The sequence below is a fragment of the Dermacentor variabilis genome, unplaced genomic scaffold (assembly GCF_050947875.1).
Source record: "Dermacentor variabilis isolate Ectoservices unplaced genomic scaffold, ASM5094787v1 scaffold_12, whole genome shotgun sequence".
Taxonomy (NCBI): Eukaryota; Metazoa; Arthropoda; class Arachnida; order Ixodida; family Ixodidae; genus Dermacentor; species Dermacentor variabilis.
The window spans coordinates 27,212,131-27,232,012 of NW_027460280.1; the positions used below are offsets into that span (position 1 = coordinate 27,212,131).

Sequence of the window (19,882 nt, forward strand, 5' to 3'; positions counted from 1 at the left end):
AGTCAGCATCGCTGGTCCGACGCCGATCCCGATCAGGAAATCCGTTCGCGGTAGCAGCGCTGAACTCGTCGGAAGTGCGGCGGTTGCGGTCGCGCGATCCCGGACGCGTCGGCCGTGTCGAGCCGGGCGCCGCCCGCCACCGCGACACCCGGACGCTTTCACCTTCGGCGCGTGGCTCCGGGATGTTGCGCGGCGGCGCCGACCGAGTCGAACGGCGCGTCGTCCGGCGAGGGCTCCGCCAAGCGTGAGAGCCGATCGGCGGTTCAAGGGAACGGGGCCGGCCGCGCGCTCCATCACTGGCCGCCGAAGGCGAGCAACCTGGTCCGCATGCGAGGCCGCCGCGCCCGATTCTCGCGGTCGCCGGCGGACGACGGACAGGCCGGCGTCTGTGGAGCAGCGCAGCAGCAGCGGGTGTCCACGGCGCACCTCGCGATACCGGCCGAGCTGCACGCCAAAGCTGCCACGCTGCTCAAGTTCGTCAAGACCACCAGGCGAAGCGGCGACAAGATGAAAGGTGAGCTGCAGCGCGTCCGCCCGATCGCCCACCAACGCGGAAGCGCGTGTTCGCTCCTTCTCGTTCCGCGGCCAAGCGCACTCCGGAATCAAAGCGAGCTTTTCCTGAAATCGCAGTGCGACGCTACTCCGCCGCTGCTCTTAACGTTGCCCGTGCTAAATGGCGATAGCGCAGAGAACACCAGGAGGCATTGACGGGGTTTTAGGTTCAACAGCTACACAGCAAACTATGAAAGACGCCATAGTGGGGCTCTTTAACGTGCGCCTCACTACACGAGAGTTTTTGCATTCAGCCCTCATGAAAACGCCGCATCCGCGGCCGGGAAGCGAATCCGTGATCTATGGAATCGAAAGTCGGAGCCACTGAGTGGCTGGTGCATACCAGCCTGCTCAGCTTTGCTGTAATTCTTTGACTAGAGCCGGCACATTGCAAATTAGTGCTTTCGTACGAGTTATGTGCAGAAAGTTCAGTGCGCTGTTGATGTATTGGTAGCAAATAGATTTTTTTTTTTGCATTTCCTAACGTGACATTTTGTCAATATACAACAACCCACAGTTTACTTTTTTTTCTTTGCCTGTTTCACTGAACCCGTGTGCAAGTATTTCGTGAAGCATTTCAATAATTCATCCGGCAGCTGCTGCGGGCACCATGGTAACCCTACGAAACGCACGTAATGTGACAACAGCGTTCTGAACAAGCGCTCGAGAGATGTACGCGAGAAAGAAAAAAAAAGTTGAAAAGCGGTGTCCGCAGTGCTAGCAGAATGCTCGCTGTACTGTCGTGCAACGTTTTGCATCTGCTTGGTTTGCGCCATGCGCGTTGACACGGTTCTTCTTGACAGAAATACTATATGAGCCATCTGAACAGCAGGACACGTCACATTGGCTCTACCGCTATTTGACATGCATGCAGACGGCAACGAGTCTCTGTGAAATATACGTTTAGCAGTAATAATCCTTTTGCGGACCTTTCGGCACTTTTTTCCAAGCCCAAATAATTATTTCCAGCGAATCGTGCATGCTTTATTGATTACGTCATCCCTCAGGAAGTATTCGCTTGTGCAAACTCCAACTTCACTGAAGACATAAGTGTACTATCGGAGTCAAGTGTTTACAGGCTGCGAATGGTGCAACAATACCAGGGCCCGTATTCGCACATCTTGTCGTTCGTAAGTGATCTTTGCCAGTGGTCAGCCGTCCTCGCTAATTATATGTCAAGCATCAGGATTGGCTGCAATTTTCTCTTACAGACAATTCAAGCTAAGAGGTTCTTGTGAATTCGGGCCCTCGGGCCGAATTCACAATGTTTTGCGTTCGTAAGTGTTCTTTGCCATTGGCCGGTCGCCTTCGCTAACGATATGCCCAGCTTATGATATTTCAGAGTGTTTTCTTGTAAAGAAACTTGGCGTAAGAGCTTTTTGTAAATACGAGCTCGAGGTTCGTATTCACGAAAGAGTTCCCACGCTAGAACTGTTGGAATGGGCAAATCCAAGGTCAATCGTTAGGTTGGAGTTACTACTCTAGCGTAGGCGACCGTCCAGTGGCAAACAGAACTCACGAAAGAAAAGCTTTGCGATTTCGGCCTCAAATATTTTTTTTCGCAATTTATGCCTGGAGAAAAGACTATGCGAGCTAAGCAGAGATAGAGAGAGAGAAAGAAGGAAGGGATGGCGGGGAGGTTAACCAGACTTTGGCCCCTTTGCTACCCTACACTATAGGTTAGTTACAGATAGAGGAATGAGCGAAACTTTGAATCTTCAAAACTGCCCAAACATCTACCTTTCACGCTTCCAGCATATTAAAGCATTCAGGAGCCATTTCACTCTGTGAAGGCGGATGACCAGTGAAGCTGTAGCACATCGCACAGGGGTACATGTATTATTTCTATGGGTACATGTATATGCAGACAGTGGTACATGTATTAATTTTCATCATTTGGTAATTGCAGCGACGATCGCTTTGTGATTACAGTGATATACGCTGATTGGTTCAGTTATAACCTTAGACAGATTCTTTGCCAAAGTTAAATCTATATATGACCATTGTTGAGCAGTTGAGTTACTTATATTGATGTGGCACTTCAAACCAAACTCTTCTAGCATATACTGAGTAAACCATTTCTTTTCTGGTTTTGAAATGTCTACATTGAAGTATCCAACGATGATCACAGGTGTAGTGTCATCAGAGCTAACCCATGCAAAGCGCGTGGTCATGAGCTTCTCGATATCACACTTGGGTTTGCCTGGAGATATACACACCGTGCATATAACAATTCCCTCTTTCCTTTGTAACGGAACAGACTTCCCCATAGTAGGTGGCATTGTCCTCTTGCGAGTCAAGGGTGCGTGGTTGTACATACATTTTGTTCTTTGCATATGTGGCAACGCCTCCTGCTCGTGAGTCCATGTGCTGTTCGCAGACGATTCCAGTATGCCCATCGACTTGGAACAATGCAGCTTGACTAATTTATTTCATTTATTATTATTATTATTATTATTATTATTATTATTATTATTATTATTATGATTATTATTATTATTATTATTATTATTATTATTATTATTATTGGCGGAGTGCTTGAAGCCTGCTTCACCTCCGCCGCAGGTCGACCCCGTATTACACTATCTCCGGGATCGGCCATGTTCACCTTATTTTATTGCTGACGCATAAACACGACAAATGCATGGAAATCATGATATGTTTATTTCATTTATTATTATTCACTATCATTATTACTGGGGCGGAGTGTTTGAAGCCTTCTTCCGCTCCGCCGCGGGTCAGCCCGGTATCGCACGACCTTCGGGATCGGCCCACGCTGACTTTCTTTTTTTATTGTTGACGCAGGGACACGAAGCATACGTGGAACCCTAGCCATATACAGCTTCCCTCTAAAACTGTTGGCGGTGGTAGATGTACAAGGGAATAGTAGCGTTCCGCCGCGGCGACATACTAAAGCATCGTGAGGCGGATTAGCTTCTGCGCGGCGGCCGTTCCCATGGCAACGTCCGCCCCGGCGGAAGTGTGCCTGAAGCGCAGCCCGCTTGTTGCGAAACGCAGGGACGCATTGCAGCCGCTTTCTTGACGGCTCGGTCATGAGCGGCCGGCGTCGTTAGACGGCCAGCGGGCCGCATTCCGCGCGCGCGAGATGCGGGCAGGATTACGGGAGAGTGGGCCGCCGCCCTTCGTGTGTACGGCGGCGAAGGACGGCGGCGCCGATATTGCACAGCGCTGCGGGCGTGCTGGACGCATTCGCGCGCTCTCTCCTTCGGCGGAGAGCATCCGCGCCCACATTAGGGCAAAACGGGGCTCGGTCGCCTTGTTTTACCGTGCAGTCTTTGACGATAGAGCGCGGCGGGCGATGGCCTACAATCCCTCTTGTATACACTCGTAGACCATTGAGCAGCTGTTGCGCATTTGCCCTCAATATATGGGTCGATTTGTTCTCGATCCGACCTTTCCCTCAACGCTGTGTTAAACTCAGTTTTCAGAGGAGACGACCCTACGGCTGCTGGCGTAGTGTAGACATAAAGCTTAAGACCTTACGTAGTTGAGCGGGCTGCTCGCTCAGGGAACTAGACTTTACCGGTTTTACAGCGATCATTCGAGCTCCACGAAGAGTCCTGATTATGCGAACGATCCGCTTAGTTGTAATGTAATGATCTAAACTTCCTAACGTTATGAATACTAGGATGTGAAGATGGTTTTACTATAATTATGACAGTGGCTGCTCGGTATTCAAAACTATTCGATATTCGATTAGATTCAATTCTCTTCTGGCCCTCTTCAATTCCTATTCAATTCGGTGTCAGAAATTATTATTCGCGCACTCTTAAAGAATACATATATCTTAATTAAGATGCTCTGTGTATGCTAGTTAGATTCTACTGTAAGTTTCTAAAAACGTACGTCAATGAGTGAGAAAGTAGGCAACAATTAAAATATTTCTTTTTCTTAAAGACTCTCAAGATTCTTCAGAAGCACCGTTGCGTCATGAACTTTGGTACTTATGGGGAGACTTATTTATTTAGTTATCTTTTTAAAGATACCTTACAAGCACTTAGAGGCATTGTGTAAGGGGGGAGAGTACACTGAAAGATTATACAATAATTAAAATACATATGTGACATATACAAAAAATACGCTGTAAGAAATGCGCTAACATACGGTAACGTGGTGTTAAAATTGTACAAAGGACAAACCAAATACTTTTGCACACGAGAGGTCAGTGAACAAGAACCTTTCACAAAGTAACATATAACCAATAGAATGAGAGAGACAGCGGGACAATATTTGGTTATAACAAAACAGTATTTCAGAGGTAATAGAACAATAATAACGGGAAACTCAAGAAAAAATAACACGTTAGGTTGTGTAGAGTTTGAAAAATGCGTACTCATATCAAAAGCGGTTCAAAACTGCGTTTAAAACGGGTGTCAATACACCCCACTGAGTGTTCAAAAAAATAGAAGCGTGAAATGTGAGTTTGTTTCCTTGGTTCCGGTAGCCAGGAAGATAGAGAGAGAAAGCTCTAATAGCAACTGGAAAGGGTGACCTATATACAGACAGGCTTTGCATGCTATGCTGCCAGTGTTATAATGAGGAACGAAAGAAAGAGAGAGAAAAGAAAAAAAAGTAAAAGTTTCGCTGGAGGTGTGTATCCGTCAAGAAACATTCGTATAAGTGCGAAATTTAAAGCACAGGCAGAGCACCGCCACTGTCCAAGAACGTCCCGCCGCTCAAGCACACACACACAGTAAGGTAAGGTCAGACGACCGTCCACGTGACTTTATCGCGAACCTTACCTGTAGTACCACTCAGCTCTGCAGCAGTACTCAAGCTTCGGAAAGCAAGGACACCTGACCTCAAGTCTTGCTTTCTCGAAAGTGGGTTACCGCATGTACAAACAGCGCAAGAAAACGTGTGTGTGTGTGTGTGTGTGTGTGTGTGTGTGTGTGTGTGTGTGTGTGTGTGTGTGTGTGTGTGTGTGTGTGTGTGTGTGTGTGTGTGTGTGTGTGTGTGTGTGTGTGTGTGTGTGTGTGTGTTCACTTGAAACACTTCACTGCAGATGAATTGGCTGCCCATGCGGACATCATGTGCAAAAATACTAATGTAATCAATTCACTAATTAAGCTGATTAAATTACTCGTACTTTCAAACTTTACGGCGCATGTTTATAGCAAAGTTGAAGGAAGTCGTCTTAAAAGGCTAGTTTCTTTTTTCTACATTTCAAAATGGCGTCATTTCAAAATAACTGGCGCCAAATTGTTGTTCACCTGATTACGAACGCGGCACCGAACATGGCACAGGAGGGGGTGCAGCGCGAGCCGCGCGGGCGTAATCAGGTAATTGAATGAATAATTTGACGCCATGGCAGTTAGCTCGGTCTACATGCTCATTTTGAAATGTTAAAGCACGGAACTAGCGTTTTACGACGATTTCTTTGAACTTTTTAATATAAACATGCGCCGTAAAGTGTGTAACTAACACTTTAATTAATGTAACTAGTTTTATGAGTGAATAAGTAGCTTTCTTTTTTTTTCAAATGATGTTCGCCTGGGCAAATAATGCATCTGTAGTGACGTGATTGTAGTAAATCTTGTATGCTTTTCTTTAAGTGTTTGAAGTAAAACACAGACACACACGCGCGCGCGCACACGCACCATGTATAACAGTCAACACTCAAAAAGTAACAACGATGGAGGAAACAAAATATGGTTACTGCAGTAAGGTCTCGTAAGTATCACAGATGGCTTGATGGGGGGGTGGGGGTCCATGTATAGTATTCAAAACCAAAAAGACCCTGTGCTGTCTGGCCATCTTACAGGCTTGCTTTTTTGGGCAGTTCCTGAGATATATACTGCTCTCTCCTTGTTCTCTCCTCTCAGGTACGAAGTACTGATGGATGTTCCGTCGAAGTAAGAAGCATCTATTCAGTCCGTGTAGAGTGTATATTTCCGCAATAATGATGGCTGATTCGGACGAAACTTCTAAGGTAACAGTGCGACGATTAAACGTTGGAAAATACGTAGTGCGCGTATTTTGTACTGTTGAAACTATGGAAGCGTAGGCTCAATGGCGGACGGATGGTGCGGTATTTCTACTTGATATTCGAACACATCCATTGTTTTCTACTACAAAACATACGCAGATACAACACACTGTTCCAACATTGCATCATTCGCGTCATTCAGATAAATGACGCGACGCTTCCTTGAGCTAGCCAGGTAGCAGCAGTAGCGGATGACCCGCCATGGTCTGGCCACCTGTATACAGCTCTGTATGAGAAGGACGATGGAGATGTTTGTCGAAGGAAGAACGTTAATTAAACGTGTATGAACAGAGAACACATATCTGAACACATTTAACGACTCGATACTCCTTGTGTCACGATTGCGTATGCCCATCCATTCTCAGGAGTTTGACAAGAATGGGCACATACCCAGTGGAACAAAAATGGAGTTGCTTCACTTCAGAAGCGTTCAAATATGTGGCCTCTGGCGTGCCCTACTCCTCTCCTAACTGATTCGTCGATGCAGGAGAAAGCGAGAGAGATTAGAAAAATTCTCACTTTAATGAGACGCTGTAGATGTTAGTCTGGCTGGCGGTCTGGCATGCGACTGCAGGCGTTGAGTGAAAACCTAAGTGATGCGACACAGATAGACATCTGGAGGCCTGCAAACGCTAGCGTTTTTTGTAGCATCGAAAAAATAACGTCAGCTCAGGTCTAGGGTGGGGTGGTATTAGTGCTTTTGGGCAAGGCTACACCACAGCGCACGGCAATGGGCCGGATGTAATAATTACGCAGGTCCAACGAACATGTTGGAATGCTTCGTTGAAGTGGTTAATGAGATGCTACAAATTTGCCCGTTTCTTTCCTGCGTCTTTGGCGAAAAGAAAGTAACCCGCGCGCATGTGCTCTAGCGCACCCCTGGTACGCAGTGTGGCAAATCCTACGTTTGCTTATATTTTATCATTTCTTGTTATTTATTTCAAATGTGCCGGACGCTTCTTGATCGACGCCCCGTCGTCCGCATGTGCCATAATATGGAAATCATAATCATCATCAACACGCGGCAATCATCTCAAATAGCTAGTTGGCGTTGGCAAGATGCGTACCACACGCGCACTTCTTGGCTAATACCTCGTTGTGGGTATACGCCGTTGTATGGAAATCATCATAATCAACACGTGGCGATCGTCCGAAAAAACTAGTTGCTGTTGTCACGCGTGAAGCATACGTGTGATTATCTACAAAGGACTTTTTTTTTAAAAGGATCTTGATGTAAATGCTCATACGACGCGCCCCTCGAGGCGACGTTCTACTCACGTCACCCAGCAGCGTGCAGTGCTGCTGCTCCTCGCCGCCCGCAGGCTGCCCGCTGCTGGGTGACGTAAGCAGAACGTCGCCTCGAGGGGCGCGGCTATGTCGCAGCCGGGCAGTTTCGGCTTCGCGCTCTCTGGTCGCCGAAATTCGTCGTGCCGCAGTTCTGTAGCTTACTGCATTTTCCCGGGTCCAAAAGTTGACACGGCTTGCACGGAAAGCTTGCTTCAATTTCCCAATTACGATGAACCCGCCGAAACTAAAAGCTCAAAGTAAATAATGCATTTTCGCTAATTAGCGACTCATTGCCACGTATAACCCGTCCCTCCATGGTAGCCACCATTGACGTCGTGCCTCCGAAGGAACAGTCCTTTTATTTGAAGACGGCTGTAATTAAATATCACTTAACGTCTTCGTAGAAACACCCGGTATATAAGAATAGGCATGGGGACATGGCATGTGTGCATATAAAACATGAATGACATGTCATGGCATCAATGACATGACGTAAACGGTATGGACGGCACAAGGTGCCCTCGTGGTCGTTTCTTTACCTCGGCCTATATATATATATATATATATATATATATATATATATATATATATATATATATATATATATATATATATATATATACTGACATGACATGCGTGCATGACCTGACATGAATTACATTTCTTTATTTCATTTTCAATTTACTCTTCTTTATTTCAATTTATCATTTCTTTATTTTCATTTAATAAGCACAAGTAATTTCCCCTATGTTGTCCTTGGTGTCAGTGTTTGCTGGCTTCTTATAATAAGACATAAATGTCAGCACATGAATGGCATGCGTGTCATGACATGAGTGTCATGAATCGCATGACGTGATGTACGTCCTGACATGACAATAATAAGAAAACATGCATTAACATGTCATACCATGTCATCTTTGTCGTGTCGTGCACGAATATGTCTCGTCACACATATCTTGATATGTATCCAGTTAAAGAAACGACCACGACGGCATCACTTCATGTCATTTATGTCATTCATGACAATCACGTCATGACATGCATAACATGTCAGTCATGTGATGCATGTCATTTCGTTGATGTAATGGATATCCTGATACATAACTTGTTTAAAATGCATCTAACATGAATTTCATAAATGAGATGACATGACATTACTGGACTGAATGACATGGTATCCATTTCTTTAATTGGATGTATTCTGGATATGCCTGTCATGGCATGCATGCGTGACATACGAATGAGATGTAATGACATAATATGATTGGCATGAATGCCAGCAATGCATATGTCTTAATCATGCCATCACGTGATTCCCATGAATGTCATGACATATGCATGACGAGCCTGACAAATTGAAGACATGCATGCATGCATGCATGGCATGACATTATTACCATGACAAGAACTTCTGCCTAGCCAGTGAACCAAGGTTGTCTTACTAACTTGGGTCGATTGCTATGAGCTCGCGTTCGTGATGCCGTGGTGTGGTCGTTGCATCGTCATTCGAGCTTCGTAATCCGACTCTCGTTTCTGATTCTCCCGTGCTACCCGCGCTCGAGCCAGGCGGCACGCCTTGGGAAGATACCGGCATCTCGACAGCAAAATACCGAGTTGTGATCGCATCCGTTTAAACAGCGATTGAAAAAGCAAGTTTTCCACGACCGTTAATTTTCGAACGCCGGAGGGCTACGCGCCGCCTCCTCGTTCCTCACGAAGCTCGTACCAAACTTTCACGGCCCTTCTCATCGTTACCAGGTCGCTTAATCAAACATCGAGGTCTACTCTTTACTGGTGCACTGAATGCCGTCTTGTCAGCGTCATCACGACTCGGCGAAGGCGAGCAGTGCACTACGACACTCGTCCGATTGGCTATAAAAAGACACATGCTTCAAGTTCATGACGTCGATTCCCACAGTGCGTGGGATCTGCACATTCTTTTTTTTTTCTTTTGAAGACTGAGGAGGTATCCACTCGGCGAGAACCTAACCAGCGACCGACCAACCCAGGCGAAACCATGGGATGGCATGCAAAAAAAAACTTCACTTTATGAAATAGGGGGAAGTCCGACGAAGCAAGGCACGACTGCACTATTAGCGGCAAAAAAAAAAAAGCAGGGTCTGTATGCACAAGAATCTCTTACGCTAGCATTGTTTACACGAGAAACGTCTAGCCAGTCCTTATACTGGACGTACTATTATCGAATACGAGTAAACGCCGACATAGTGCTAGCGCGGAAGATACATATCGCAATTAAAAGCTAAAGAATCAGGATTGTGCAGATGAGTAGGAGAACAAGTAAAAGGGCTCACAGTACTAGAAATGAAGCTTAGAACGACAGAAAGCTGAGCTAGTTGGTAAGGATTCATAATGCAAAGGAGGGGTAAGGCGTGCAGACACGGACACAAGAGAAGGACAACACGAACACTGACTATCAAGCCGGGTCAATCCGGGCCGGCCAAAGGCAAAGAGCCCTTGGGGAAGAAAAGCTTTGTGAATTCGGCCCCAGGGCTCGTATTCACAAAGCTATCGTTTGAAAGTGCTTTTTCTCGTTGGTCATCCGCCTTCGCTAATCATATGTCTAGCATAAGGATCGGTTAGAATTTTTTTTTTCTTAAGAACAAATCTATCGTAAGAGGTTTTTGTGCATGCAGTCCCGGGTTGGCCGAAGGGCATACTCTCGGTTATCTGTGGAGGCTGATGTATATACCTCGCTTTTATGGATCGCCGAACTTACTTAGACACCACGGTAAGGTGAAGGATTCACCTTTCCATGGTTTGGCCCACTTTGTGGGTGCTGATTGCTGCTGTCTCGCCAATTATACTACAACTGGGATGTGTGAACGTTCTTGGCAGATATACCCCAGAATGGGTACGTACCACTGGTAAATTCCCGAATAGACAAGCAGTGAAGAAGTCGCCTACAGAGAAGTGAAAAAGTCGGTATCAAAAGCCGCCGAGTGTGGAGAGTGAACAAGTCAGCAACGAAAGGAGCCGAGTGGGGAGAAAGAAGTTAAGTGAACGAAATCAGAGCATAGCATGTATAGATCTAGAAGCGTTGAGCTACATAGAAGGGAAGAAGTGAAGACATGTTGATGTTTAAAAGGATTCAACATTAACATCAACTATTTCAGGAGCCCTATAACGTAAAACTATTTCAATATGTTTTTGTTCCAATCTCCTGACGTCAAATTTGCGTAACCGCCAATGCAAGCACCGGGCAGTCACCCGCAGGGTTGTCTGAACAGACCAATCAGGCGCTGTCCTCGTTCATAGGAGGTCACTTTTGTTTGCTTGAAAAACGAATAAAATTGCCTACACTCAAGGGCTTGTCTTATCTATTTGGCTGACAAGAGGCGAGGAGCACGCTCAAGTGGAGAGGGATTCAATAGGGACGAGCCACTGCACTGAACATCGATAACCGGATGAAGAAGGTGGTGCCGGCGTCTGCGATTGCTCCGCTTTCCCTTACTTAGCTTGCGGGGGCTGGTCGAAAATCGCGGCGGCATGCAACGGAAGCTTAAGAATGACGCTAAAACGGATCCTCAGCAAAGAAGAGTTAGCAGAATTAGGTCGCAAACGCGTCGAAAGTGCTCCAAAACGTTACATGGCCACACAAGAAATTTTATTTACGCAAATGAACCCATGCTATCCGGCAGGTGCGAGTAGCAAGCGCCTGAGCGACCGGCGGCAGCCATCTTTTATTCCTTTCGGAACGGGGCAGCCTGCGTCTATTCAGAAGAAAATTCAGTTTTGTTCGGCATATTAATGCATCTTTACTGCGTACACGACACTTTGACGAAGTGAGTTTTTGCGGTTTCGTGACGTCGCGTGACAGGCAGGTGAAGCGGGTGCAGCCCGAAAACTTCTGTCCAATAGCCGGGGGCTAATGGCGAAAAGGCGTCGAATCAGAAATAACTATGTTTCTTTTTTTGGTCTAATCATGCATAATCAGTCTGTGCGCGTCATATCAGATGAGGAGCTTTCGCGGTTTTCGTGACGTCGCGTGACAGACAGGTGAAGTGGGGGTGGTCCAAAAAAGTTTTTGACCAATCGCGGAGTGCTGATTACAGAATTGGAATAAAAAAGTTTGGGATAGTTTTACGTTATAGCGCCCCAGTAAACGTCCAAGATAGCATCGCTTATAACCGATTCAGACATATGTGCGGAATCCGCCAATTTTGTTTCCCCCTTGTTAAGCACAATTTGACGTTGTTCAATATTACGTCACCTTAAGAAGATTTCAGAACTGCCACCGTAAGAATCACGCGTCACATACCACACCGAGTTACTGAAATATAACTAGGGCCGCGCATTGTTGATTACTCGTAGCAGCAATACGAAGCTTGCTTTTCTCTATCCGTCATTTGACGTCATGCTAAACTTCTGGCTAACCACCCCGTGCCCCAAGCGCTCTCACTGGGCCTCTTCGATTTTCGGAGTTCTGGCAGCCCGCTGGGAGCCAGACGGCAGCCAGCTAGTTCCGGTTCTGACAGGAAGTCACGTGGGCTGGGATCCCAAGACAACCCGAACCTGCCCGAAGTTTGCAAAATCGAACGCCCATGCGAACGCCGGTACAGCTGGCCAAATGTAAACATGCTACCAGCATGGCAGCGCCCATCGAGGCCGACGCGCGCTCGGCGTAGTCGGCCCATTTATGCGTAGCCAGCTTGAAAATATATAGTTGCATTCAGGAATACGATCACTTTCGCGCGATTTCGCGCGACTCGGCGCAGGACGCGCACTCGGCCAACCTCGCCTTGCGCAGCGCAACAGATGGCCTCCGATGAGGCGGATGACAAGACGCGAAATCGTGATTGTATACTCGAAAGCGATAGCTTTGAGGATCCCTGCTCGCAGCGATCACGTCGACCACCGGCGACATTGATGAGTTAGTGTTGTGTCATCACAAGACATGAAAAAGCAGGTTATCGGGTATGTCTCATACGCATAAAATTTCGGGCCGACCTGCTTGGACTTCGATTTCAGAAAGTTTGTTGTGGCTGATGGTGCTTCTTATTTAAGGAGCTGGGGACGCGGCTGGCGCGTGAAAATGACGTCGCCTGTGACCAGCGAAACGTTTCACACGAAAAACAACATTGGTCGCAATCATGAGAGCAATAAGCCAATGTACGTGTGTCCAAATGTACAGAGTGCAGTCAGTGTATTCTTAGATCAACGGCCTGCAGTTCGAACACATCGGTTTCGAGCTGCCACCTAAGCATACGACGGAGAGACGGAGCGAACACGGGCTAACTGCAATGCCTTCGCTAACTGCAGAGAAAGGAGAGATATACATACGCGAAATATGTGAAAAGGAACGCCACCAGAGAAAGACGAAACCAAAATGTACCGCAATGTGTGAATGAGCGTCTACAACTTGCGTGGAACACGATGCAGATAACATGCACGCATGAGAGCGCGGCGCGCTGTTCACCGCCGCGAAGAAGCGATCAGGGGACAAACACACACGCACAAAAGCTTCAAACGGTTCACCATGGCTCGTATCACACCGCTTCGCGATGCGGAACGGAGCGTTAGCACCTAAAAAGATAACGCTAGAAGTAAGGAAATCCGAAGATGACCGTAGACAGTTGGCTGAGCGAGGTAAATTTAAGTCCTCAAGCGCCCGCGTTGCAATCCGCGAAGTCCCCGTAAAGATGGCGGCGAGCGCCCATCGCCTCTTTTAGTCGTCCGCTAGCCAGAGAACTTCCAGAGAGCAGCCAGACCAAAATCGTCCTGGCAGGTTCTGGCAGCCCGCGGGTAGCCAGAACCGTCCAGCGCGAGCAAAACGAACGCCCGGCGGAAGTGCGTAGCGCGGTGGGCGGAGCTACCTGAGAAAAACGAAGACGCTCTGGCTGGCTCTGGCAGCCCGCGGGTAGCCAGAAGTGGAAAATCGGAAGAAGCCCACTGTGGATCACCGAGGCCCCGCGAGAGCACCTCCGCGTTTCACGCCGAGTGCACATCGCACGCAGCGTGCCATCAAGACTGGCGGCTGTTATCCTTTCACAATCGGGCTCTCGCAGCAACGTGCCGTTCGGAGTGCGCGGTCGCGGGTCAATGGCCGCTCGCTGCGCGTCCCTCAAGGCTTGCCTGGAGAAGCCCCTGTCAATCAGGCAGTGGCGCTGGCGAGAACGCCTTCCTACTTGCTGCAGCGGACACCTGAACGCCAGCCACATCACCCGTCGCCGCGCGCGCGCCATGTGTGTTTTCCCACCGCATACGTCAGTGCACGATGGCTTGCTCCAGAGACTCCAGAGTTTGCGATGCGGCGAAATCTAGTGTTTGTTTCGTTGCTTTTTCAGGACTGCTTGTGTGGCATGATGGACCTTTTGTATTGGAACCGGGGGAAATAAAATGGCAAGGTGCAAATGGCAAAGTGCAAAAGGCTGCGGGTGTCGTGGCTTTCTTGTTCTTTCAATGTACTGTTTATTATTGAGCAAAATGACCTCAGCAGGCCGTTTGCATATAATCGATTTTCTTTTTCCTTCGTTTGTACAAGTCTATTTCTGACATACATAATTATAACCTAACAGAGAGGAGGAGGCGTTTCGTTTGCTCGATCAAAGCCTACTTGAACAACATAGGGTAAGGATGCAATTACAGAAGAATGTAGCGCGTGAAGTCATCAAAGGGAGTCCACAAGGAAGGTTTGTACGCAAGCATGCGAGTGACACCGAATGTCTCTGCATTTCTTGGCCGCCCTTTGAACACTTCAATATTGCAAGAATCCATTGATTGATTGATTGATTGATTGATTGATTGATTGATTGATTGATTGATTGATTGATTGATTGATTGATTGATTGATTGATTGCAATTATTACTGATGGCATTGCATAGCCTCATTTTCACAGAGGGACAGCGGAAAAGAAAACGTACTCACGCACACACATACACACACGCGCTCGAGCTCGCACACACACATACACTTCAGATTCGGCGGTATAGTGCAGCCGAACGCGCAAAACGAACGCAAGCAGATGAACGTCTCTTTCACGACCGTTTATGAAGCGATCCTGTTTTGTAAAGTGGTGATACAAAAATAAATATTCAAATCTAATGCAAAGAAGGGCTTCATATCCCAGCACAGAAGCGCGGGAAAAGTTTGCGTTCCGGGAAGTATGGGTATAGAGCCAACGCGACTATATAAGCGACTGCCTGCACAAGATATAAAATCCATTTGCATGCGCTAACAGGCAGGAATTAAAATAAATAAGGGAGAATGAGAGATGCATGCGGACTAATAGTGTCGGGAAACCCCACGCACTTTGAGCCTGCTGCTTACATGTACTCTCTACTTCCTGAAAGTAATTAAATGTATTCTAAAACTGGTACAGCGCAACATAGAAAGGAAGAAACAGGCCGGCTCGGTCTGTTTCTTCCTTCCTATGTTGCGCTGTACCAGTTTTAGAATGCAATACCAACTCGCCCAATCCTCAACCCTAGTAATTAAATGTACGTGTGTGCCTCTCCTTCCCTCTACTGTTACGTTATTATTATTAATACTTAACAAGCGTTTCACCAAAAATGAACTACTGAATAAAACGTGATTTCGTTTTGACATCACGAGCAGGTTACTGAATCTCAACTATACGTCGCACTGATGAATGTGGGGGAGTCCGAAACTTGCGTTGTCGCAGTTCCATTACGTCCCGGGAAAAACAGTGCCAATTCCGTTCCCATTATTTCCGCAAATAACCTTGCCCATTCAGGGTGATTCTATTCCAAAGTATTGAGAAAAAAATAAAATTTATGATACCGGTTGTACCGAAATGATAGGGATTAGGCCCGGTTTCCTTCATTTCGATACACCGGTCATGTCTTGCACGCCGTCAGTCTTTCTTGCACCTTCGTTGGGTGCACATCGTTGCTGAACAGTCAGCGTTGGAGCACATACGTTAAAAAGCGGCGCCCCTTGTGGGTTTCTTGAGCAACAGTGCGTACTTTACAGTGTCGAAGCGGCAGCCTCAGAACAACGGGCAGCACATGATACGCGGTGTCTACGGGTGTCCACTGGAGTCACGGCCGAGAGACATATACACGTGCTGTCTTTTTTTTTTTCTTTTTTTTTTCGTTTCTCATATCTGAGCCGTTGTGCGGGGCGCTCAGGCGGGGATGTCAATGGACCGTAGACGGGATGTGGCTGCAGCATTCTGGCACACACACACACACACACGTGCGCAGCCGCGTCACGCGCGTGCAGATGCTGGGTCGCCCGCGGATGTCCGCGTAAGCAGCGAAGAAACTCGGTATGTCCGCGTGAACGGGCGCACTGTCAAGACTGGCTGAAGTTATCAGCCTGTATATTCTTGACCTTCATCGTTGGGCGGCATAGCACGTTCGAGTGAAATTACTTTGGTAATGGCGCAACTTTTTCATGACACCTTCGCTTCAATAGACCAAGTTCGATTTTAGCGACGAAACAAAAAACATAACCTCACACTTTCTATGACGTAAATCTACTATATAGTGTGTCTTGTGACTATGGATCCTTACAGAATTATTATTCGCGCAACAACTTATTCGTAAAAAGTCTGAGGCGTCTACTGCGAATCATCATTGTTAATGGCCGCTTTCTTCTACACTGTATAGAGATGCTGACCTTAGTGAGGAAGCCTGGCACAAGCAAGAACACGCACGTGGGAGCGCGGTATTTGGTTCCTCGCACTCTCGTGCGTAGCGACTGCTTGTACAAGCACCGATGTACGCTGGAGGCCGAAGAGACAGGCCTGCAAGACAATGCAGCTCAGCCCGGGACGTGTGGAGGTGGGCTCTCTCCGGACAAAAGCCGCGTCCACCGTCGCCCAGCGCTGCTCGCGTTTGGGGCAGTAGCCCTTTGTCAACAGGCGTGCCACTGCCCGAGGCCAGTTGTGACGGCGAAGGCGAACGCGCCCATACATGAAAGACAGCCGTCACGGTGACTCAACGGCGTTCTCTTGCCGAGCATGAGGTCGCGGGCTCGACCGCCAGCCTCGAGGCAGCATACTGCCCTTGGGTTCGTACAAAGGAACACTCGTTGAAGAGTTACAAAGTAGTTACAAGGCATCCCTCGCTACCATCGTCTCCCTCACAGGACACAGCCCGACATTTGAACATTAAGTGAAATAAACATTCATTCATTCATTCATTCATTCATTCATTCATTCATTCATTCATTCATTCATTCATGCATTCATTTCAACAATCACCCACCATACAATACAAGAGCCATACAATATTCGCCGCATCTTTTCTACTTCCATAATAATAATTTTATCCTGAGCAACTCTTTCATACTCCATGTACCTGCTACTCTTGGTGCTTTCACGTCCGTCTCTTGAGTATGAAACACTGCAGATTAAGTTGACTAAATTGACTAACAAACTAAAGCAGCATGCACAGCAAAATTTTGTTAGTTAATGAATAATGCGGAAAATAACAAGGCTGACTGGGCACGATCTGCTTCGAGTTATTTGACTAAATCGTGCCGGTCGCAAGCTGTCTTTCTCCCGATGTGAGCAAATGTCGTCACGTCCACCGCTAATTTATTGAAACATTGTGTACATCGAGGTTTTCCCCTGTTCCGTAGACCTCTTTCTAAAGAGGGTTCATTGCAATACGCCATTTTATACCTGTACCATACGCTGTTTGGCTATGATGATGCGATATCAGTATAGGCTTTTGTATTTCTTCACCTACCTCATATAAATGGATGTGCTATGATGGTATGGTGGTGCGAAGGCAGCTAGCCTTGCCTGGTTCAAAAATGCACCACGAAAAAAATACTAACAGCACATATTTGCGAAGTCCATATAAAGTACTCTTTGTAATATATTTTGCTATAATAAACACTCAGTGCGTGGAACATGCCATCGAGCAAAGAAGCAAAGCCCATACACTTAAAGAGGCACTAAATGTAATGCAAACTTAGTTTGGTGGGGTCTTTCGTTTCTTCGTTTGTTTGTTTACTTCGTTTCAAGGTTCAGTTTCGCCATTTATTTGGCGAAGAAAAAGGGTTATTTCTAGCAAAAAAAAGAAGATCAAGTTCGGCAGCATGTTACACTCCTGTAACACGTGAAGGCGAAAGCTTGTTGTAAACTTGGTAATGCGCCGTCTTGCATCGTCGCGTTGCTGCTTTCGCAGTTTGGCTCGTTTTCGATGCTTAGCTGCGGCTTCGTGCACTCGCGCCAACGACGTTTCTCTTCGACTTTACGTTGAATCCTCTCAACAGAGGATTGAAACGTATGCTGTTCTGTGTATTGTATGGGTGATTTCAATGAATGTATGCACTGCTCGCTTCACTTTGCTGAGCGCTTGTAGGCTCAGCCTTGCGGGGTATGAACCATTGCATTTTTTGCTTGCTTACAGGGGTATAAGTCAATGAGAAGGTCACGTGTTTTTTTTCGTGTTTTTTTTTTTGTATAACTCGACTCGCGTTTCTGTGCGTTGTATGCGTGATTCCAATGAATGTATGCACTGTACGCTTCACTTTTCTAAGGGCTTGTAGCCTCTGCATTGCGAGAGGGATGAGCCGTTGCATTTTGTACTTGCTTAGGGGTTATGAGCCATTGCTCCTGATGATAGTCTTTGTACCATTGGACCGGACAACGCATTTTTCTTTCAAGCTCATCGGGGGTATGAACCACTTAAGGCTTTCGCCTTAAAAAACGAAGGTCAGCATTTTCCTTCTATATATTGCGCCCGAACGACATTGCTGGTGCGCTGCAATGAAGTCACATATTTGAAAATAGGTTGGCATGTTCGGGCCATTTTCGCTCAGGAAACGTTCTCAGAACTCACCAGGTTGGATCTTTGGTTCTTTCAGAATACCAGTGTCGTCCTCGTCGACTATATCTTCGAATGAACGTTAAGTCACGAACAGACGCTGTCCAAGTCTCATGACGCCATATAGAAGTTTGCTCGAATTAAAGATTACATTTGGGGGTTTTACGTGCCAGAACTACGATGTTGATTATGATGCACGTCGTAGTGAGGGACTACGGATTAATTTTGGCCACCTGGGGTTCTTTAACGTGTACCCAATGCACGGTACGCGGGCGTTCTTCCATTTCACCTCGTCGGAATGGGGCTGCCACGGCCGGGATTCGATCCAGCGACCTCGTGCTTAACACCATAGCCACTAAGCCACCGCGGCGGGTGTGAACATGCCCGAGACGCTCATTGCGTTTCCCTCGGCGCGTTCACGACAGGCGTCATTTAGATACACTCAAGCATGAGCTTCAAGTTAAGATGCATTTCTGAATACGGGGGTGCTAAGATTCCGCTCATGGTAAGACTGCCGTTTCTGGTTTTTCTAAATACACCTTAGCTTAGCACTCCCCCTCAGTATGCCTTTAAGGTTCGCAGTTTTTCACATTGAACCGAAAATGATCGATTTTCTCTTTGCCATATTTTATGTATTTATTTTCTCCCTCCAATAGCTGGCACAAGCGGTTCTAGAGCGTCACGCATTATAGAAGAAATGGTACCAAATTTTCAAGCGAAGCTTGTATTTGCTCGCAAGTTTCGGTGGCGATGTGGTCACGCAAAAACGCAGTTGCTCCCAGAGCACAGCAGCTGAGGGAATGGGTGATTTAATGAGCTCACAGCTGCGCCGGCGCCGGAGCGTGAGTCATTAGCAAGGATTCCAGCTGCATAGCCGCGCGCTCACACCATGCGCGCAACCAATAAGAGTCGTTTCGATTCTTCCCGGTAGGGAAACGGCAGGAAAGGGTTTCGCGCGCGCTGCGTCGGCTTTGTTTCCATTCACTTCAGTCTCGGGAAACGGATGGGACAGCCACGCGTTGTACGTTCCCCCGAGGAACTAGCAGCCTTCGACGAGCGGCGGCGAGAACTCGCCCGTGAAAGGGCTCGCCGCTGGCGCGCCGATCCAGCCGTTAGAGCTAGCTGCCCCAACCCAGGCAATCCGACAGCAACGAGAAGATTCCGAGATGAGGGAGCGGGAGGCCGAAGCAATCCGGCACCGTTACCTGACGTAACCGTGACGAAGGTCGGGTGCAAGCCAGACAAGCTTCGCGTACCCCCATATTC

The 19,882-nt window shown here is 47.3% G+C and overlaps 1 protein-coding gene and 1 pseudogene across 2 annotated transcripts in view; both read left to right on the top strand.

Annotated features, from left to right (window-relative positions):
• Window positions 1-19,882, top strand: part of LOC142565996 (heat shock 70 kDa protein 12A-like) — a 198,181-nt gene that overhangs the window by 68,576 nt on the left and 109,723 nt on the right. The window contains exon 1 of one of the 2 annotated variants that reach the window (XM_075676668.1): window positions 213-514. The exons of the other annotated variant lie outside the window; for it this stretch is intronic. Within the exon in view, the coding sequence (XP_075532783.1) occupies window positions 328-514 (187 nt within the window). The 5' untranslated portion in view covers window positions 213-327. Of the gene's footprint in view, window positions 1-212; window positions 515-19,882 lie in introns of those variants that run through there. 2 annotated transcript variants of the gene reach the window in all.
• LOC142566449 (U2 spliceosomal RNA) lies at window positions 3,018-3,160 on the top strand (annotated as a pseudogene).